The sequence below is a fragment of the Phyllobates terribilis genome, unplaced genomic scaffold (assembly GCF_046119375.1).
Source record: "Phyllobates terribilis strain yellow unplaced genomic scaffold, ASM4611937v1 Scaffold_1__5_contigs__length_1240528914, whole genome shotgun sequence".
NCBI lineage: Eukaryota > Metazoa > Chordata > Amphibia > Anura > Dendrobatidae > Phyllobates > Phyllobates terribilis.
The window spans coordinates 260923824-260945373 of record NW_027362761.1 but is presented as its reverse complement, the minus strand read 5'-3'; the positions used below and the strand labels follow the sequence as shown (position 1 = coordinate 260945373).

The following is a 21550-nucleotide window of genomic DNA, read 5'->3' as shown; positions in this document are numbered from 1 at the left end:
AATGACGTAATATGTACGCAGCACGCGATCGGTCGTCGGGCGCAGTGCGTCGTTGTCATGGTAATGAATGTGGTTTACGGATGGAGTAGAAGCTGGATGCCAGCTGTCGTGCGGATATATGTCGCATGGTTACATCTAGCAGCGACAACTCTCCCCACCCGCGACATGGAGTCCGCTGTCACCTATTAGTCCGGTCTGTTCTGCGTCCTGCACATGTCCAGTGTAGGAATACACGTGAGTGTGGGTTGTGTCCATAGTCATCCTCGGCGCTGTGATGTCTGTCACGTACTCTGTTCTGTTGTCACTATTCACATACATCTAATATTGCCGGGGCATAATAGACTTTTATCCTTCTCCTAGACTTTTATCTTTAGTTAATTAAATACTGCCGATTTTTCACCAGATTGCACAATGCAAATAGATCTTGGTGAGGCTGGTGTACTGACTCTGAAAATCCATGTCCCAATAGCCTTGTCATTCTTTGAGAAGGCTTCCCTGCCTAATATTAAAATGAGTATTTTATGAGTTCAGCTCTGGCTGGGTAATAAAAAAAAAATGCTCGTCTTAATTTGAGGATTATACAGCTGATCTGAGAATGATTTTCATGCTAAGTACACCAGCCTCATCTGGTCCCAGAGATCTCTTCAGCATTGATTGCAGTTTGCTGTCTTACATTTTGTACTTCATAATGGTGGTCACAATCACAGCTCTTAAAGGGGTTGTCCGGGACTTTATCAGGGTAGATCATCTAGCTCTGATTGGTGTGGGGTACGCAGCCCTCCACCGATCAGCTGGTGGCGGCTGGAACTAGTATCAGTTGCGGAGCTGCACAGAACAGCTCCATCACCGGAATAGTGGTCGTGGCCTGGTACTTACCATCCGCCCCCTATTGATTTGACACCGGGAACAGCTGATTGGTGGGGTTGCCGGATGTCCCACCCCATCCATCAGACATTGATGACCTATCCTAAGGATAGAAAATCAAATGGATAGGGAGGAGAATAGGTGGAGAACTGGCACCAGTAACCCAGAATAAAGCAATGCTTGCAAAGATTTCCAAAAAGTGAAAAATACTTTATTTAACCTTCAAAATACACAAGAACAGGCATAAAATCAATAAAAAACTAAAAGTAGGGGCTAGCTTTTATAAGGATAACAATCTCTATGTCACAATAGACAAAGAGAGAACGACCATCTCCCAAGAAGCAAAATACAATGGAATAATATAAATGAATATGTAGAAGTTGCCGAAGGACAAAAATGCACATAAATTATGCTAATAAATACATAGAAATGATAAGTGATAATAACAGTGCAAGCATTGAGGCAATATGAATAAAGTCCAGACGAGTATTCAGGACTTGATACTTTTTGGGGTATTTCTATTCTTTAAATCCGTATTATCTCGCCTTGCTTATGTTCCACTAGGCTAATTTCATCCATACAGACATCTTGGTATATTTAATATTCTATTCATATTGCCTCTATGCTTGGACTATTATTATTACGACGGGACCACTGAACGTGGGAGAAAACGCAGCGTAAAAGGGCCTTTACAATGACAGGTGCGTCTTGATAGTGGATAACGCAGGATCCACCAGCTGACCCTGCTCCTCCATTCACAACGACCTCTGTGCCAGTGTGAAAATAACAAGATCTCATTTCTGTTTTTAATAAAGATTATATATGGAAAAAAAATGCCCCCCTCACCCCTTCCCCAAAAGAAAATTACAGAAAAACCTGATTTAAACAGTAGGTAATTTCCTGATTAGACATTCCCTTTAAGTGTTCTTTGCTGTCTGACTATAAATATAAATCCTCTGACGTAACTTTCTGCCCCATGTTGTATCTTGTGTATCTGCTCTTATTCTAGAAACATGACGTGCCTGCTGGGAGATCGTACGTGTATGGAAAGTCTAAGGAAGGACATTACTGATCTACAGGGTACTCTGATCGACGTGTTCTCCAGAGTTGGTGCGGTACGGTTCCCATCCTGGAAGTTCCCCGATAAGACGTCTTGTGATCTAGACCTGGTGCACTTGTTGGATAGATATGATTATGTAGAGGATGATACTGACTACACGCAGCTTTCACATATGGTATTATTGGAGCTAGTCATTGACAGGTATGGCAAATCCCCCTTTATGTGATAGTGAGTTACTGGAATTTTAAGGGTTTAGTATCTTAAAGCGAACGCCTAGTGTACAAAAATCTCCTTAAATTGGATTAAACTGACACGTTATCCAGCTTCCTAGTGTGGGTGAATTATCCTAATTGATCTGATCTAATGATACCTAGTCCGGTACCTGGTCCCGGCAGCTCCCCTACTGACTTGTGCTTGACAACGTACAGAATTTTCTGTTTTGGACCATCATCAGTAGTGTATGAAGGGGGCTGGCTGTCTGGCTCTTTTAATAGCTAAGTTGTCTATGCAGACAGTTGGGGGCTGCCTCAGCTACTTAACTGAGCCAGTCAGCCAGCGCCCTTGTTGATTTGCTGACACAGGAAAGAACAGCACTCAAAGTCTAATAGATTGAGTACTTGTTTTATTTCTCATGTCTATGTACATGGCTCCAGTATTGGAAAAGAAGTTAGCCAACATTCGGTGCTATCTGGTCACAGCATTGGTAGCAGGAGCAGCTGATAGAGGCCTGTTTCAACCACAAGCCAGTAGGGGACCTGCTAGGCCAATATATGAAGATCAAGGCACCCTGGATTATTGCATTATATTAGTAACTTATTATTTTAAAAACATTACATTTTTAATTGGACAACCCCTTTAATGAGCAGCTACTTACAGGTGCTTCTCACAAAATTAGAATATCATTAAAAAGTTAATTTATTTCAGTTCTTCAATCCAAAGAGTGAAACTCGTATATTATACAGGGTGGTCCAAAAGTAGGTGGACAGAAAGTGTAATAAGGTTATGAAGGGGGAGATTTACCAAACAAAATCCAGTAATTTTAGATAACATTATGTGGAGTGATGAAGCTTCTTTCAAATTATCCGGCCATATTACCAGACATAATTGTATTTACTGGTATAATGAGAACATGCATTTAACATTAGAGCAACAACTAAATGAGCCCGGTGTCAATGTTTGGGGGGGTATTTCAAGCTTTGGTGTTTTAGGACCAATATTTTTTGATGGAACAGTCACAGGAGAGAAGTATCTCCAAATTCTAATGAATCAAGTTGTTCTCCAGTTACAGCAACAGCCTAATTCAAATGACCTTTATTTCCAACAAGATGGGACCCCTCCACATTATTCAAGAGTGGTCCGCGAGTATCTTGATGAAACATTTCCTAATAAATGGATTGGCCGAAGAGGCCCACTTGATTGGCCGGCACGTTCACCAGACTTGACCCCAATGTATTTTTTCTTTTGGGAAGTACTCAAGGACAAAGGTTATAGTCGAAAACCAAAAAGTGTCAGTGATTTGAAAAATTACATAAGAGATGCATACATAAGTATTACATAAGAGATGCATTTCAAGAAATTAATGCCCAAAGAGACTTGTGCAAAAAAGTTTGTCGAAGCGTAAGAGGCGACTTCAAAGCTGTGCAAATTGTAATGGAAAACAGTTTGAGCACCTGCATTGATAAAATTTAAGGGCTTTTGTATTATTGTTCAGAATAAAATTTAATTGTCAATGTTATACTTGTGTTAGTAAATATCATTTTATATATAAATCAAAATAAATGTTATTATTTTCTGGCCACCTACTTTTGGACCACCCTGTATAGAGTCATTACAAACAGTGATCCATTTCAAGTGTTTATTTCTGTTAATGTTGATGATTATGGCTTACAACCAATGAAAACACAAAAGTCATTATCTCAGTAAATTAAAATACTTTATAACAGCTTGAAAAAGGTTTTTAAAATCCAAAATGTTGGCCTACTGAAATGTATGTTCAGTAAATGCACTCAATACTTGGTCGGGGCTCCTTTTGCATCAATTACTGCATCAATGCGGCGTGGCATGGAGGCGATCAGCCTGTGGCACTGCTGAGGTGTTATGGAAGCCCAGGTTGCTTTGATAGTAGCCTTCAGCTCGTCTGCATTGTTGGGTCTGGTGTCTCATCTTCCTCTTGACAATATCCCATAGATTCTCTATGGGGTTAAGGTCAGGCGAGTTTGCTGGCCAATCAAGCACAGTGATACTGTTGTTTTTAAACCAGGTATTGGTACTTTTGGCAGTGTGGACAGGTGCCAAGTCCTGCTGGAGAATGAAATTTCCATCTCCAAAAAGCTTGTCGGCAGAGGGAAGCGTGAAGTGCTCTAAAATTTCCTGGTAGACGGCTGCACTGACTTTGGTCTTGATAAAACACACAGTGGACCTACACCAGCAGATGACATGGCTCCCCAAACCATCACTGATTGTGGAAACTTCACACTAGACCTCAAGCAGCTTGGATTGTGGCCTCTCCACTCTTCCTCCAGACTCTGGGACCTTGATTTCCAAATGAAATGCAAAATTTACTTTCATCTGAAAACAACACCTTGGACCACTGAGCAACAGTCCAGGTCTTTTTCTCCGTGGCCCAGGTAAGACGTGTCTATTGGTCATGAGTGGCTTGACACAAGGAATGCGACACTTGTAGCCCATGTCCTGGTTACCTCTGTGTGTGGTGGCTCCAGCAGCAGTCCATTCCTTGTGAATCTCCCCCAAATGTTTGAATGGCCTTTTCTTAACAATCCTTTCAATGCTGTGGTTATCCCGGTTGCTTGTGCACCTTTTTCTACCACACCTTTTCCTTCCACTTAGCTTTCCAATAATATTCTTAGATACAGCACTCTGTGAACAGCCAACTTCTTTAGCAATGACCTTTTGTGGCTTACCCTCCTTGTGGAGTGTGTCAATGACTTCCTTCTGGACATCTGCAAAGTCAGCAGTCTTCCCCATGATTGTGGAGCCTACTGAAACAGACTAAGGGATCTTTTTAAACACGTAGGAAGCCTTTGCAGGTGTTTTTTGTTAATTATTCCAATTTACTTCAAGATAATGACCTTTGTATTTTCATTGGCTGTAAGCCATAATCATCAACATTAACAGAAATAAACACTTGAAATAGATCACTCTGTTTGTAATGACTCTATATAATATATGAGTTTCACTTTTTGTATTGAAGAACTGACATAAATTAACTTTTTGATGGTATTCTAATTTTGTGAGCAGCACCTGTATGTACTAAATCTGGACAGCTGCCTTTAATATTACACTGCTGATGTAATCTACAGCTCATAAATCATGTAAAGGTGGCCACACACCTTAGATCTGTCAGATGAAAGATCATTTGGCCAAGAGCTTTTTTTCCCTTTTCCATGGACCCTCAACTTAAATGAGCATGCAATGACTCTCCATGGGGAGAGAGGAGTAAGCCACCGCCAGACATTCCCATTGGCGTTTTATTCTCTGTGAGATCGAGGGATCCGAATTGTTGAAAGGCAAGTGACTATGGCGGCCTCATCAGGGATCAATCATTTATCACTTTCTTGTGGATAACTGTCCACTGTAGGTTGTGTTGAGATAATTTTATTTTCCTATGTGCACAATGTTTAGTTTCTAGCCTTGATTCATTGCCCGGGTTTTCTATGTCCAGATTGTTGCTGCTTCTTCAGAGCTTTGAGGTGTACACAGAATTAGTAAGAAGCGATGGCTGCTTCACACCTTCCCGAGATCCTGGACCCTCAATGTCAATAGGACTGACAGTCCGGAAGTATTGGAGCAACATGCTGAAGTTGGGGACCATTTATCAAAAAGCAGTGAGTTAAACATCGATCCTTCATAAATATATATATATTTAGTATTCTGCCATCTAAGTCCAAGCCCAGGTAATAATATATAAGATACATTTTTACTGTGCTGTAGAGCTGTTAGTTTGCATTTTGGAATCAATTTGCTGTTTTTCAGAAGATTTTGATAATTACACATAGATATGAATTCTGCTGCCCATTCACAGTTACTTTCTACTCCAGAGCCCAAGGACCCCAAAAGAGCCCAGGACCCCGAAAGAACATTCTTCTTCACAGAAGGCTCAATCAGCCCTATCACATGCAGAAATCCACTATCCTCGCTGTACCCCGCAGGAACCGAATCTGTCTGTTTCTAAAGACACCCGCACCATTGGCTCTCAGACGTTAGAGTCTGCTCTTGTTCCCTGCGATGCTTGTGCCATTGCCCAGAGTAGTTTAAAAGAGGTCAGTGATGCCATTGTTGGTGTATGCACTAGTCAGAACTTGCCATCCTCTCTTATAAAAATTCAAGAAGTTTTGCCGCCTGAGGGCATCCTGTCTCCTTCAGAAATGCGGTACTGGGCCAGTGAAGAAGGCAAGGATTTAGTTCGTATTGGCAAGCATCTGTCCGAGCTCACGCAGCTCATTCAGCCTCTGAGAAATCAGTGTGAGGCTGCTAAGGTAGAGAATCAGCGGCTACAACAAATCATGGTAGATTACAAGAACCAGCTAAAGCTACAGAAAGAAGAGCTGCAGCGTCAGGTCAGTGTCCATGAGAAGAAGCTACAGGACAAAGGGCAGCAGAACCAAGATGTGGTGGACAGGCTGGAGAAGGACAAAGATGAGCTTAGGAAAGGTAAGTGTTCACTTACTTTATTTCATACTGATCTATATGTAGACATCTTAGCTGGTTGGAGGCATTAATACGTATTTATGCTTTATTTAGGGTCTGCAGTCCTAGAAGAAAGGGTCTCCATCCTGAAAGAAGAGTTAATACTCCAGCACTCTACCATACGAGAGCTGGGTAAGGTGGAGTCAAAATATATTTTACATGTGAATATGTAAGGGGTATGTACAGATTCCTTCTATAGAATACACAGGGTGAGGTTTATTCTGCATTATGTGATTTATTATGTGTTTTAGACATTTTTACTCCTCACTAGACATTCTGGTAAAGTTTCTATAAAACGGGGCATGAACTAAAATATGCCAAATAGCATCAAAATATTGGTGTAGAGCAGGGGTGGGCAATTTTCTCAGGGGCTACATAAGAGGTCGTGAATGTTGTGGAGGACAGAACCAATATGCTGAAAGTAATTCTGCTAATTATTAAAGGGAATCTGTCACCCACGGGCGATATCAGACCTCTACTACAGGCTTACAGGTTATAGAAAAGTAAATCTATACTTACCTGTATGGCCCATAGTAGAGGTTTGATTGCAAAGAAAAGTGTTTTTATCACCGGGGGGACTCCAAGAAATCCCTGCCTATCTGTTTATTATTCCCCGAAATTCCCGCCTATATGCTTAGTTACCATATTCCCCCCCCTCCCCTGCACGTCACAGGACCCTGTGACGTGCGCTGTGCTCCCTGACTTCTCGGGCAAACGCAAAGAGCCGCTCACATAGAGTGCGCTTTGCTTCATCCCGGCCCGTCTCTCCATGCACTGCGCCGCTGGAATCTATTGCGCAGGCACCGGGAAGTGACAGTGACTCCCCGGCGCCTGTGCAATTGAACCCTGCAGCGCAGAGCACAGAGACTGGCCGGGATGAAGCAAAGCACGCTCTATGTGAGCGACGCTCTGCGCATGCCCAGGAGGTCAGGGAGCACAGTGCACTTCACAGGGTCCTGTAACGTGCAGGGGAGGGGAGAATAATAAGCACATAGTCGGGGATTGCAATCAAACCTCAACTATGGGCCATACAGGTATGTATAGATTTACTTTTCTATACCCTGTATGCCCATAGTAGAGGTCTGATATCTCCCAGGGGGGTGACAGATTCCCTTTAATATAAACAAATTATTATTTTATATGAATAATTTTATCACTTAAAGGGAACCTTTCACGTCGGATAATGCCATTAACCCTGAGATACAGGGTCAATCTGCAGGTTTACAGCATTAGAAAGGTGTCCAGTTGTCTAGCTGCACTGTTGCCCTGCAGAGCCGGCTGTCAGTCAGGGTGCCGGGCTTACGGACAGTGCTGTGAGTGGTGACTGAAGCTGCACCACCACGCCTGTGTGTCTGAAAACTGATCCCCACTGCATCTTAAAAAGGATGATTCCACATAATTTTTTGTCCCCCCAAACCCCAAAACTGTCTGATGGCCCACCCAGTATGAATCCCCACAGCAAAATATTACCCCCACAAGTGGTTGACACTTTAAAAAAAAATGCTACTCCCCTTGCCACTTTCCCTTAGCATGCTTCCAAACTCCCTCATTCCTGATAGAAAGTCCTCGTTAAAAAATACATTTTATTACAACATAATAATTATCTTATACTCCCAATACAATATGGAAAATAAATAAGACTACTCTTCTTATAAAATCCTCTTACCCTTCCTCAAATCTCACCCCATTCCCGCCATCTGTAAGGAGGGAGAAAAAAGAAATGTAGTTTTTGCTTAATCAATCCGACAACATTATATAGAATAATTTCTTTAGCCTCTTTTTTCCCCATATTGTCAGCTTTTTTGGATTAAACAATAGGTGTAATTTTTTAAGATAATATAATAAACTACAAAGTAGTTAGTAATCTATGAGAGGATACAATAAATGGATTTACAGCCTCCGTCACGATTTAGAAATAATTCACATATCCACTGTAGAAAGGTGGTAGAGTATGGTACATTGCGACACAACCCTCAAAATTCGAGGGAACAATCCATAGACAGCACTGCTACTTTTCACCTGAACAGGTTACAGGCATGAGACTCAATGCTATAGTCCTAGATATGTTATCAATCAATTACTTGATTATTTCGGGGAAGCTGCAGTTACAGCACTATATGGCAGCACTGTTGCTTTGCAGCTGGGGTTCAAATCCCACCAAGGACAACATCTGCAAGGAGTTTGTATGTTCTCCCTGTGTTTGTGTGGGTTTCCTCCGGGGTCTCCAGTTTCTTCCCACACTCCAAAGACATACTGATAGGGAATTTAGATTGTGAACCCCAATGGGGGCAGTGATGATAATGTCTATAAAGTGCTGTGTAATATAATGGCTTTATATGTTTGGCAAAATTAATACTGATGAAGAAAGCATACTGTATGGCAAGTGATGCTGCAGTACTTGTTATAACACACAGGGGGCGCTTTGTGTTCTATCATTAATAAAGAGTGCACCCTTTCCTGCAGAGTATACTACTCTAGACTGCATTATTATAGCTAACATTATATGAGCTGTGAAGTTGAAAAAACCTACAAGAATGTTGCATACTGCTATTTCTGGTTCCTAGTAATATGTGTAAGTAATAAATAAATGAACGCATGTGCAATAATCACTGAATTTCTACTTGTCTTAGAACTGGCAAGACAGAAACTTCTAGGAGAGATGCAGAACATGGTGCACAAGGAAGAAGTGTCTGTATTGGAGAAGAAAATTGGTGACCTGAGAGTGCACCTAGAAAATACATTACAGAGACTTCAGGCATCGGAGGCGGCTGTATGTAAGGAGAGAGCTCTTGGGGAGAGCCTCCAGAACCACAAAGAGGTGAGCCCTGCAAAAGTCACTAGGCAGCAGAGCCGCACTAAATACCTAGTACCATTATATACTGTGTGCATTTTATATTTATATTTTTGTACCATTTATTACATCCATCTTCATTTCTAGAGGTCTGCTAATAATGGGTATCTTAAAGGGATTTTCTACATTATTTTGTTTAGTCTACTTTAATGTTTTATTTAAAAAAAAAAAACAATAAAACCAACCTTACTTGATCCTGGTCTTTGTTGACATGGCTGCAGTGGTGACAGTTGTGACCACTGCAGTCAATCATTAGGCTCCGCGATCTCGTGCCATCTACCTTAGCATCAGCACTGAGCTCAGTGATTGGCTGAAGTGGTCACTAGCTCTAATCATGTTAATGCTACAGCTAGATCCACAAGGACCAGAAACCACAGTGTGGAGGCAGAACTGGAGCAACAGGGTAAGTAAAGCTGATTTTTTTATTTTTTTTCATCTGAGCATGCCTAAAGAGTAAAAAAAAGTGTAAAACTCCTATTAAGGCCAAAGGAAATGTATTATCTATGGGATAAGTGAATAATATGTGTTCACTGAGTGTTCCTACTGCTGAGGCTCCCATCGATCAGTGAATTGGGGGTCCCAAGTGTAAGTTTTAGAGGTGTGATCTTCCACATGCCCTGCCTCTTCAAGCACGCATGGCTACTTTCGGAATGCTCATAGAAGTGAATGGGGAGTCCCTACGGTTAGTTATGCAGTCACCTTGTAAGACAAGGTGCACATCCCACCTCTGAGACTAGAGATCAGAAATTTATGCCATACATATCTAAGATGGAAATACCCCTTTAATCCTGCTATCTGTGCTTTTTGTCCATCCATCACCAGTGAGGATGTCATTTAATGCTATGGCAAATTTGTAAAATGAACACTGTTGACCCTGATCACCACGTTTTCTGTTATATACATTAGTGTTGAGAAAACTCAGCGCTACCGATTGTTTGTGCCTTTAGAAGGGCATGAACTTCAGAGAACTTTGGCAGTAGTGAACTTTGTGGACAGAAATGCAGACATGGCTGTTTATGCACAATGTAAGTTCACACGTGGTGGAATTATCAAAGATTTGTGATATGAATTCTGCTTTGAAAATAGGTAACCATCTACAGTACATGTGGAGAAATCCAGAATGAAAATTCTGGCCATGCGTGCCGTACTGTAACATAAATGCCTTGAATTTTTACTGCAGATTTCACCTTTTACTCTCGTTTAACCCTTTACTGTAACATGTGCAGGTATTGGCAACAAAAAGTTTAATCAAAATGTCCACTGGGTCACGATTTACCCCAAAAGAAATATTCAATATAACAGTAGTGTACACCTATAATCTAACCCCAATATATAGATGATCTTGTGATAAATCCAAAAGTAATAAAATATCTATCCACAAACTGATGCACACCTGACAACGGATTAAATTCATCAGTTCTTCATTATGACATGATTAATCAAAAAATATATATTATGAAGATGTAAGTATTAACAAAGAAGAAAAACAAATATAATGGAGCAGGAACTAAATATTACAGAGATCAACTAATGAGTGCTAATGCATAGTAATTAGAATAGAACCAATCTAAAAAGTGTGTTACATTCCTAATGAATCTATACAGCATATTTTTAATACAATTATTGTAATGCAAATGCTTTAATAATGTTCTAAAGTGCTAGATGCTATAAGAATAGGGAAAATGTGTGTCTACCCAATATAATAAATTATTGTCCAAAGCCCAGATTTATAGGCCAACGAGTATGAATAAAGTAGCAGTATTTTATAAAAAAAAAGTATATAATGCAATAACATAAATGTCATAAAGTGCTAAATGTATGGCTGGAGTAAACCGACTCCTACCAAATGTAATGAATGATTGCCCAGAGAAACACTGATGCCATAAAGTACTAGGTGCAAAGTGCCAAACATATAAGGGTGGAGAAAAAAGAAAAAAGACTCCTTAACTAAATATAATTTCACCACAACGCAGAGCTTTAGAGCAGCAAGTACAAATGGAGTAATGAAATAACATGGACTATCACATGAATATTACTGGCACCAGGGTGCAGGCTGAGCCCAGTGCACGTCTTGAGGGACACTTTGTTAAGGGAATCCTTATACAGTCGATTCTGAGGGAGAGGTGGTGGATACTAGGATTCTCTGGTGGGCTTTTTTATTCTTGTGTCATGCACCATCCCGTAGGTATACCCCAGTTCTATTACTTTACCTGTAGTGGTTCTTTGAAAGTACCTATGCTTTCAATTATTTTTCTATAAATAAATAGTACAAGCCTAAATAAGAAATTTTGCAATATATCTTATTACAAAAGTGCTTCTTTCTCCACTTAGCAGCCACCTCCACCTCACCACCTTCAGCCTCCTGCCCCGATAACATACTGTGAATTCACTGGCACAATCCGTCTTCGGTGCGGCAGAGATGAAGACCGATTGTCATCTTTACTGAGAGAAGAGGTTAAAACAGCTGCCCATAGAAGTCTATAGAGAAGGGACAGGGGGAGGCTGCAGCACTGACTCAGTATATGTATTATAGTGCTGAATTCACAGTGTCACTGCTCAGTACTGCTATTTAATCTCCTTTATGTTGCTGCTGCTTATCTGTGATGTATATGGAAGACATCTCCCAATCTGGAGATGACAATTAGGAATGGAGCCTGAAGTCGGTTAAAACGGTTGAAATATCCAGGTTACAAGTCATTTATTAGTCAGAAATAGTGTTATTCTTAAATGAGGTTTTACAAAATTGCAAGTTATAACCTATTCCTGGATTGGGGATAACTTGTTGAATGCAGTGGGGACTCCAGTTATTCAGGGAAAGAGGATTCAGAACCCCAAGAACAGGGCTCTTTAGAGTCCCATTCTCGAATGAAGCCTAGATGCGCTTGCTCGGCCTCCGCTCCATTCTTTGTCAGTTTAAAGCCTAACCATCCTTTCAATTTTCATTGCATAAATCAATAGTACATGGGAAAATAAGAAGCTTTGTAATATATCTTATCAGGTTACTCTTTAACTCTGCAGAGCCCCATTTTTAGTGTTCCGAGGCCCCATTTGTGGGGTCTCTAAGGGTCCCAACGGTCAGACCCTCAGCAATCCGCTAATCTTGATAGGGTATAAATTGCCCTTTTAGTGTTCACAATCGATTGTTTTTTCGAAAAAGTCAGCTACAATTTTCCTGCTTTTTCCTAAGTATGTTTATATTTAACTTGTCATAATATGTGCAGACCTTTAATAAACTAACTTCTCCTGCTGGTCCTAGTCCCTACAGGCAAAGCAAAAATCACTGTCAAAGCAGTTAGACAGATTGTCCCAAGAGTGTGCAAGCTTGCATGGTAACCTGGGGGAGGCAGATGAAGAAAGAGCCAAATTAGAAGAACAGATACAGAAAATAAAGGGAGAAGAAGAAAGGCTAAGGCGCCAAATGAAGGAACAACAGGTAATGCTAAATGACTTTACTCTTCCAGTAAAAGTAAAACGCTTTTGAGGTCTGAATAGAAATATCATTCCAGTTCCACCATCAACATTTTACTAATCTTATCTGATCAATGGCCCAAACTCATTGATCTTATTGTCTGCTCTTCCACTTTACTGCATGTAGGACACCATAAAGACACTTCAGCAGGAGAAGGCAACTTTGGAGATGTCTGTCGCAGACGTGACCAGCCGGCTCACAGAATTACAAGGTTGCCTCCAGGAGCAAAAGGAAAGGGAGAAATTACTGGTGTGTTACCCAGACTTGCACCCAATGCCTGGATATCAGAGTAAGTTTTGAGAATGTGTGTTGGCTTTTCCTATAACAGATCCAGATCTCTCACCCTGGAAGGCTGATCCTGTCCAGTATTATGTAACCCATTGATGTGAATATGAAAACTTCATTCCTTCCATCGTGGAGCTGCCGGCAAATTGATCACTGTCAAGTTTAGTAAAGCTGATCACTGAAGGTCTTAGCGGGAGAAGAACTTGTGATCGGCCTATTATCAGGGGACCCTCTAATAATTAGGGATGGTTCAGAGGAGAGAACCTCTTTAATGTCTAACAATTTTCATCTTATCTAATCTTATTCAAATTACTGACACCGCATTATAGCGCTAGTGTGACCCTTGCCCAGTGTGATTGCTGTAACTACACTGCATGATAGATTCCATGCAGATATGACAAAGAGACTGGGCTACACTGTTAACCCTTTCCCGACACGGCTATTTTCCGTTTTTGCATTTTTATTTATTCCTCTTTTTCTTCCAAGAGCCATATCTTTTTATTTGTCCGTCAATATAGCCATATAAGGGCTTTTTTTTGCCGGACGAGTTGTAGTTTTGAATGACACCATTCATTTTATCATGTGATGTACTAGAAAGCAAGAAAAACATTTCAAGTGCGCAAAAGCGCAGTTCCACAATTATTTTTGTTTACCATGTTCAGTATATGGTAAAAATGGCAATATGATTCTCCAGGTCAGTATGATTATTGAGATATTAAAGAGGTTGTCCACTACAACACATAATGTCCGCATCGATTTAAACGGTGTAAAGAAGCGTTTTTGTAATTACCTTGAATTGTCATTGTTGCCTCTGAGCGGCGCTATCGCTGACTGCTCACAGGCATCACGTTACCCCGGCTGCACCCGGCTCCGACATCTGCTGATGTCACATCAAATTCCACCTGCAGCCAGGCGTGACCCAGTGACACGCACCCCCCTGATTAACGGGCTGTCACAGCACATCACAGCCCAGCATCCACTGCGTGCTTTCCCTCTCTGAATTCATTGGGAAAGCGCGCGGTGGATACTGGGCTGTGACGTGCGTTGAAACGCCGCCCACAGCCCAGTCACTCGGGGGAGCACATCACTGGGTCACGCCTGGCTGCAGCCGGAACTTGACGTGACATCAGCGGATGTCGGAGCCGGTCACGTGATGCCTGCTGAGCAGTCAGCAATAGCGCCGCTCACTGGTAGGTAACAGTGACAATTCAAACTAATTACAAATTGTTTCTTCAGAGAGGAAGAGAACTATAACTCTAGTGCCACCTATAGGTAGTAGCAATCCTAAAACTCAATATTGACTCTTCAAGGTGCCTTATCACATGACTTAGGATAATAGCCAAAATCTCAATTTGCAGACACTGTTTCGGGGTACTGCTCCTCGTCAGTGCAAAGTGTGAGATATGGTTTGGCGTCTGACCGGGATCCAAGGGTAACGTTTCTCTTAGAGAGTGACATGTTAAGCATGTCAAGGTGAGGAGACTTTTATGCCACAACGCTCCTCTGGGTAATTACAAAAACACTTCTTTACATCGTTTAAATCGATGGGGGCATGATGTGTTGTAGTGGAAAACCCTCTTTGAACATGTATAGTTTTTTTTTCTTTATTTCAGTAGCGAAAAAAAATGTAGAAACTTGTAAAAAAAAAAAAAATTTGCTTGTATCACCATTTTCCAAGACCTGTAACGTTTTCAATTTTTGGTTGATGTTGTTGTGTGAGGGCTAGGTTTTTGAAACCTCGGCCGACGTTTTTATTGATACCTTTTAGGGGTAGATACGATGTTTCGTTGTTTTTTTTTTGGCAGCTGAAAAAACATAATTCTGGCATTTAGATTTTTTTTCTCATTACGCTATTTATCAATCTGATGAGTTATTTTTATATTTTGATAGCTTTCAGAGGGTTGTGACCTGCCAGATCTCTCCATTGTTTGCGAGCCGGAGGTCACTTTTCAGTGTAAGTCTGTGTGAGTCTCGTTCTTGCTCTTGTAGACTTACATTGAGACTTGCGACTGGTCAGTCAGAAGTTGTGGCCATAAAATGGCGTTGCGGGAGCGTCATGGACAAAAGGTGGAGATGACGGTGGGTAAATATAAGACTAGGGTCAAGGACCTTAGATTAATAGCACCACTCCAGTGATAAAAAACCAAACGCTGTACTGGTGCTTTAACATTAATTTCTAGATTTAGTGTTCCTTTGATACAGAATTACAGTTGTGTAATGTAGGCAGTGTGTAGTCTTAGTGGACTAAGGAAATCTTGGTTTCAAATTTCCACAACAATACACAATACTTTAGAGATGGGAAACGATATTCATGGTAACTTGTAAAAACTATTATGTGGTATGTTGTCCAACCAGTCAGATGACTGTGCCGGTTTTTCACTATTAGTCCTGATTGTACTTGTCTGATAATATAGTGTGTACACCAATCTATATGAAGCTGTGCTGCTTGGCTGCATTCACACATGCTATTTTTGTCTCATTTTGATGTGTTTGTAACTAGAGTGTTGAGAAAATAATGCATCAAAATTTGACACATTAAAGGGGTTGTCCAATACATATTTTTCTGATTAAAAATGGGACCAATGATGCATTAAGACAAAAAAAGGGCAAATATTCACCTAGGAGAACCCTTGCTGTCCGCTGCATGTGTTTCCCTTCATCGTGTGACCACTGCAGCCGATCAGTAGTCACTGATCGGCTGCAGCCTTCACTATTTATCTGAGGCTGAAGAAACAATCTCCAGCTAGGCATTAGTGCAGGGCAAAGGAGGGTGTCCAGTAAATGCTTGTGTTTTATATTTTTCTTTAATGCCCTCGTGGGACCATTTTTAAAAGGTAAAAATGTGGAGGAGGAACGAATCTTTCATGAGGTGTTTGCTACTTCATCTGAGAGCAGCATGATGTAGGGGCAGATCAATTACTGGGTTGTTTGCTATAGTTTTGATAAAATTACAGTTTTATCTGCAGCAGATCTAGCAGTTCTCTGAACGCTGAGCTCTGTATAACCCCGCCCACTCCACTGATTGGCAGCTTTATGTGTACACTGTGCGTAGACAGAAAGCTGCCAATCAGGGATGGGGACGGGGTTATACAGAGCTCATGAATATGGAGGGGTACATGGCAGGAGGTTTACTAGTCCTCTAGTGATGCTGATAAAATAGTGATTTTATCAAAATTAAAGCAAGCAGCCCAGTAAGTGACACATCGCTGGAATTGGGGTCTCTGTCCCTACATTATGCTGCTCTCAGATTAGGTGACAAAAACCTGGTGACAGATTCCCTTTAATAGTTGGAAAATCATGACCGCACACGTGGATACAGCATTAGGGCTCGTGCACACTACTCCATTAAGGTTTTACACATCCTCTAAAATACATGGAGCTATAATACCGCACTAATAAACTTTCTTTGGTCCAGACTGTTTCTTTGTATACCTCACATTTACAAAAAAATTGTGACGTGCCCCTACAAGGGTTGTATTAATGAGCTGGGGGGACGGTTTGCTCTGTCATCACCCATAAACACTACTAATGGTAAATCAGCTCTTGGAAATCCTGGAAGATTGTTTGACGGTTGCAAACATTTTTCACTGTATGCTCCTTTGCCGATGGGCATCCTTAATATTTGAGAAATTGGTTGGATCCAGTTTTCCCATCTTTGGCCAGCTTTAGGGCATAACTGTTATCTCTTCCTGTATTTTATTCTTCACTTTTTGTTTTTTTCCCCATTAATGCCGTTCTGGAGATAATTCACTACAGATGCAGAAATAAGTAGAACTCTGCTCCTTCTGTATTTGCTTCTGTGAAGCTAAATATACAGGGGAAGATTAATTAATACCGTTTCAGTGATTTATTTTCTGTCCTGTTTGGTGCAAGTAACCTACAGTGGACTTTTCTGAACTGTATTATGCCAATTTTTCAATTACACCACCATAAATCATCCCACATGATGGTTTTTCAGTATAAATTGTTTAACACAATTGGGGTAAAACACCACAAATGTCTGATGTTAAGCTTCCATTACACAATAAATACAAACTATATTGTCCCATATTGTAGGCTCTGGAGACATTACTGAAGACATGGAAAAGCAGCTCCAAGCTAACAGTATCCGTATAAGTATTCTGGAGGAGGAGAACTCCAAACTTCGAGTAAGCCTGTGCAAACTGGGGGAGAGAGGCAGACAAGGGGCACTGAAGGTAATCAAGAAAGGGACCGATATCAGTACTGTACAAACCCTCTATACTTTGAGTGGACTTTCTGTTTTTGCTTTAACCTTTTAGTGACCGAGCCAAATTTTTCAAATCTGACGTGTCACTTTAAATGCCTCTGGAATGCTTCATATATCCCAGTGATTTTGAGATTAGTTTTTTTTTTCATGACACATTGTACTTTATGATCGTTATAAATTTAGGTCGATATGTTTTGCATTTATGAAAATATCAGATATTTGACAAAAATGAAAGAAAAATTAGCAATTGTCATGCTCCTCTTCATTTATTCTTTTCATGGATGGAGTGGGGAGCAGCTGGATGCAGTGGGGTATCCACACCCACTTATGGCTTATCTTGATAAATATATTACATCAGTAGCATCATAAAAAGTTCTGGCCATATTGGCACTGGAGTCCTCAAGTCATACACTGCATACATTTCATATAGACATTTCTTCCTTGTAAATGACTTATGAATACCAGACATTTGTAAACCTGAGCAATTATTTCTCACTCTGCTCCAATCAGTCTTTCCACACAAGTGCACAACAGCAGTCATTTACCGTCATATCATGCAGATTGCTATTAGTATGGCCGCCCGCACCTCTGGTGATGATATATGTACTTTAGGAAACTAATGTTCTTACCTAATTGTTACATTATAGGTGATTCCTCAAACTCCGCTCTGGACTCTCCCTACCACAGTTGAGCCATTTTCTCCTGAACTCCAATTACAAAGCAGTGGGAGAAGAGGTGCATCAAAGTGAGTATTTTGTCACTGACCTCCTGGAAAATGTCTTATCATGGTATTCATTAAGTTTGTTGGTCGAACACTCGTTTGTCAAATGCTTCTCTTCCTGACCACTCTATACACAAGCACGCTTGGCTAGATACAGCATCCATTTATGTTTTCAATGGGGAGAGGGGGATCCAAAATGGCTGATCGTTCATTCCCCTCATGGTCAGGACATTACCATAGACATTAGATGGTCGACCATTCCAGCCATCAATGATGGGTTCAGCCATAAGTTATTTAGTGTGTATAGACCACCTTAAGGAAATATCTACTGGTGTATAATGGAACACATGTATGTGTATATACTGTAATTAGAGAAGTCTCAAGTGTTTTTCTTTCCCCTGTTAACATGTCAATCTGTGACTATAGCATGGATACTCATGTTAGTGTCAGGTTATTCATGCCACATATCTCAGATGTAAAGATGACAAAATACAAACTCCAATTAGATATCCGGTAGCTGATAGGATACTGCAGTGTGTAATGGCACATGTTGAGGAGCTGATTATCGGTGATCGCATGTGTAATCATGCCGACGAACAATCAAAATGCCGCCATAAAATCATTGATATTAGCAGCGCATTGCCTGGTGTAAATGGGGAATGTGCTGCTGACAGCATGATTCTGTTTGGGTAGAGAGAGATCATAATATGTGTGCCCATTAGTTTTTGTCGGTCCGTATAAACAGGCCAGTAAATATACTCTGACTTGTATATGGTTAATCAGCACTAGTTACTGGACTAAGATCGGCCCGTCTAAATGAACCATGAGGGGTAGACATACAGAACATAATGCCCATGAGATCTAGCTCTTAAAGAGAATTTGTCAGCATATTTTTGCCACCTATTCTGAGTGCAGCATGATGTAGAGACAGAGCCCCTGATTCCAGTGATGTGTCACTTACTGGTCTGCTTAGTTTAGATTTTCTAAAATCATTGTTTTATCAGCAGGAGATTATCACTAGAGGACTGCTAAACCTGCTACCATGTAATCCAGCCACACCACCACCACTGATGGCAGATTTTTGTGTACACTATGCATAGTCAGAAAGCTGCCAATCAGTGGTGTGGGGGGTTATACAGAGCTCAGCGTTCAGAGAACTGGTAGATCTGCAGCTGATAAAATAGTGAGCTTATCAAAATTGCAGCAACAGATAAAGTAAATGGCACATAACTGGAATCAGGGTTTCTGCCCCTACATCTTGCTGCTTTCAGATGAGGTAGCAAACGCCTGGTGACAGATTCCCTTTAAAGCGCCACTTCAGCATTTTTTTTTAGGTGCCCTGGAGTGGTGCTACTAATCTAAATACCTTGCCCCTAGCGTTATTCTTACCAACCGTCGTCTTCATCTTTCTTCGGCTCTGCTACAGTTGGTCTTCTGCAGTTTGCAACCTGCCTGATCGCCCTAGTGTTTGCTGAGCGATCCGGAAGTCACAACTCAATATAAGCCTGAGAGCCAGGACGAGGCCAGAACAAGGCTCTCCTACACTTGCATTGAGAGCTTGTGACCTTTACCTTGTACATCTGGTCAGTCAGAAGTTGTGGTCAGAAGATGGCGACGTGAGACCAGAGCAGTGCCGGGAAGAGCTGAAGACGGCGGCAGGTCAGTATGATACTATGGTCAGGGGGCTTAGATTTGTAGCACCACTCCGTCACTGAAATATAAAAAACACTGGAGTGGTGCTTTAAGGCCCAAATACATTTTTTTTAAATTCTGTTTTGTTCTGGCACCCAAAACGGATCTAGGAACAATCATATTTTCATCTTGATGAAACTAGCAATATTGTATGGTAAGTCAGAGGACACCTATTTACATTCAGTAAATGATGACAATAGTTCTTTTATGTGGACAAACAAGTTTTCCCAATGATAGTGATGGTATACCATCATTCATGATGATCATTTGGTAATTAGTATCACAATATAGCAAACATGGTTTACTTCTTAACGATAATTGCTATGTTTATTATTAATGAGACTATAGAAAGTCAATAGTCTCTGATTTGTTTAATTCCCATCACAATTATTATAAAGGGGTTTGTAAGAATGAGTGTTAGTAGATCGTACTGTCCTCCTCATTTATATTGTTGTTGGTAGAACCTCCTGTCCACATAATAGGTGTGATCAGTATCTGACGAGCCTTTGTCATTTGATGCTTGATGATCATTGCCCAATGTAAAAGCTCCTTAAGCCTTTAAGCAGCACAATCTTCATTCCTGTAAGCTCCGTCTCATGGAGTATAATATATACTAGGAAGGTGAGTAGTGTGTCCACTGTGCACTTGGCCATATCACCTGTCACTTTTTACCTACATACCATTTATGTGACCTCACTTCATACTTTGCACTGTCCATTTCTTCACTATGGTTTATTATGTGAATTGTTGAAGTGTTTGCATAGTATGTCCCAAAAGACAAAAACACACAATGATGCAACACCTTTCTAAAATATCTTACATGATCTTGAGCTTGGCATGTAAACCTGTATCTGAATTCGGTGATATTTTTTTCGAGGATTCTTTTGATGTATTTTAATTATTAGACTTTTATTTTATTTTTTTTACTTTCTGTAGACCTCCTAGTCCCAAACTAAACGCGATGACACTACCAAAGGACCCAATGAAATCTCCAAACATTGATCAACCAGAAAGAAAGGGATCACAGCATTCTCTAAACCTTGTTACGTTCCCACCCGAGAACTCGCCCATAGCGGCTTATGCACGGGTCAGACAAGCGAAGGGGAGAAACCGAACCCCTAGTTCAGATCGGAAGTGACAAATTGCAAATCTACAAATGGGTCCATATGATTATAACCAGCTAAAGGAACCGGACTCGGATGTCTGTGGCTGCTGATCTGATGGAAATCCAAAGAAATTGAAAAATGTGTGCCTTTCGTATAAAAAAGAAAGGAGTCTTATGGTATAATGTAGGATTATTGGAAGTTTTGATGATTGTTCATATAAACCAGAATCACATGTATGTTTGGAATTACAGTCTTCCTGTGTCAGCTGCTTCTCATCTCTCCTCTGTGGCTTCTCCAGATGCCGCCATAGTCATTACTTCTTAAGTCCTGCTTATATCGGGATAAACATGAGAGAAAATAAAAGAAAATAGGTCTACTGAGATTTTCATGTCCCAACTAAAGGTCATAATCGGACTCTTCGGCTGAGCCAAGTGTGGCAATGTTCTGTCCTTACTGAATCAATGGATCAATTAACTATGTGCATGTGATATTGTTCTTTAACGAGACTGCAATGCCTTAAATGACGCTCACTTTAATTAAACTTGCCATACCTAGCCTGCTTTTAAG

At 40.8% G+C, this 21550-nt stretch overlaps 1 protein-coding gene across 1 annotated transcript; it reads left to right on the top strand.

Moving 5' to 3' along the window:
• Positions 1–22: 22 nt before the first annotated feature.
• Positions 23–21535, top strand: CCDC157 (coiled-coil domain containing 157). The gene is made up of 11 exons (XM_073671436.1): positions 23–234; positions 1874–2125; positions 5607–5769; positions 5983–6595; positions 6686–6763; positions 9262–9449; positions 12739–12915; positions 13078–13240; positions 17293–17432; positions 18112–18209; positions 20814–21535. The coding sequence occupies exons 2-11, from the start codon at positions 1878–1880 to the stop codon at positions 21013–21015; spliced, it is 2070 nt and encodes a 689-aa protein (XP_073527537.1). The 5' UTR covers positions 23–234; positions 1874–1877; the 3' UTR covers positions 21016–21535.
• The last annotated feature ends 15 nt before the right edge of the window (positions 21536–21550 follow it).

What these genes read in the sequence shown, in the direction of transcription:
- CCDC157 (XM_073671436.1), top strand. Translation starts at nt 1,878, where the DNA reads ATGACGTGCCTGCTGGGAGATCGTACGTGTATGGAAAGTCTAAGGAAG. An exon ending in GGACCATTTATCAAAAAGCA is followed by an intron (nt 5,770 to 5,982) that starts GTGAGTTAAACA and finishes TTTCTACTCCAG; the next exon opens with AGCCCAAGGACCCCAAAAGA. An exon ending in CAAAGATGAGCTTAGGAAAG is followed by an intron (nt 6,596 to 6,685) that starts GTAAGTGTTCAC and finishes TGCTTTATTTAG; the next exon opens with GGTCTGCAGTCCTAGAAGAA.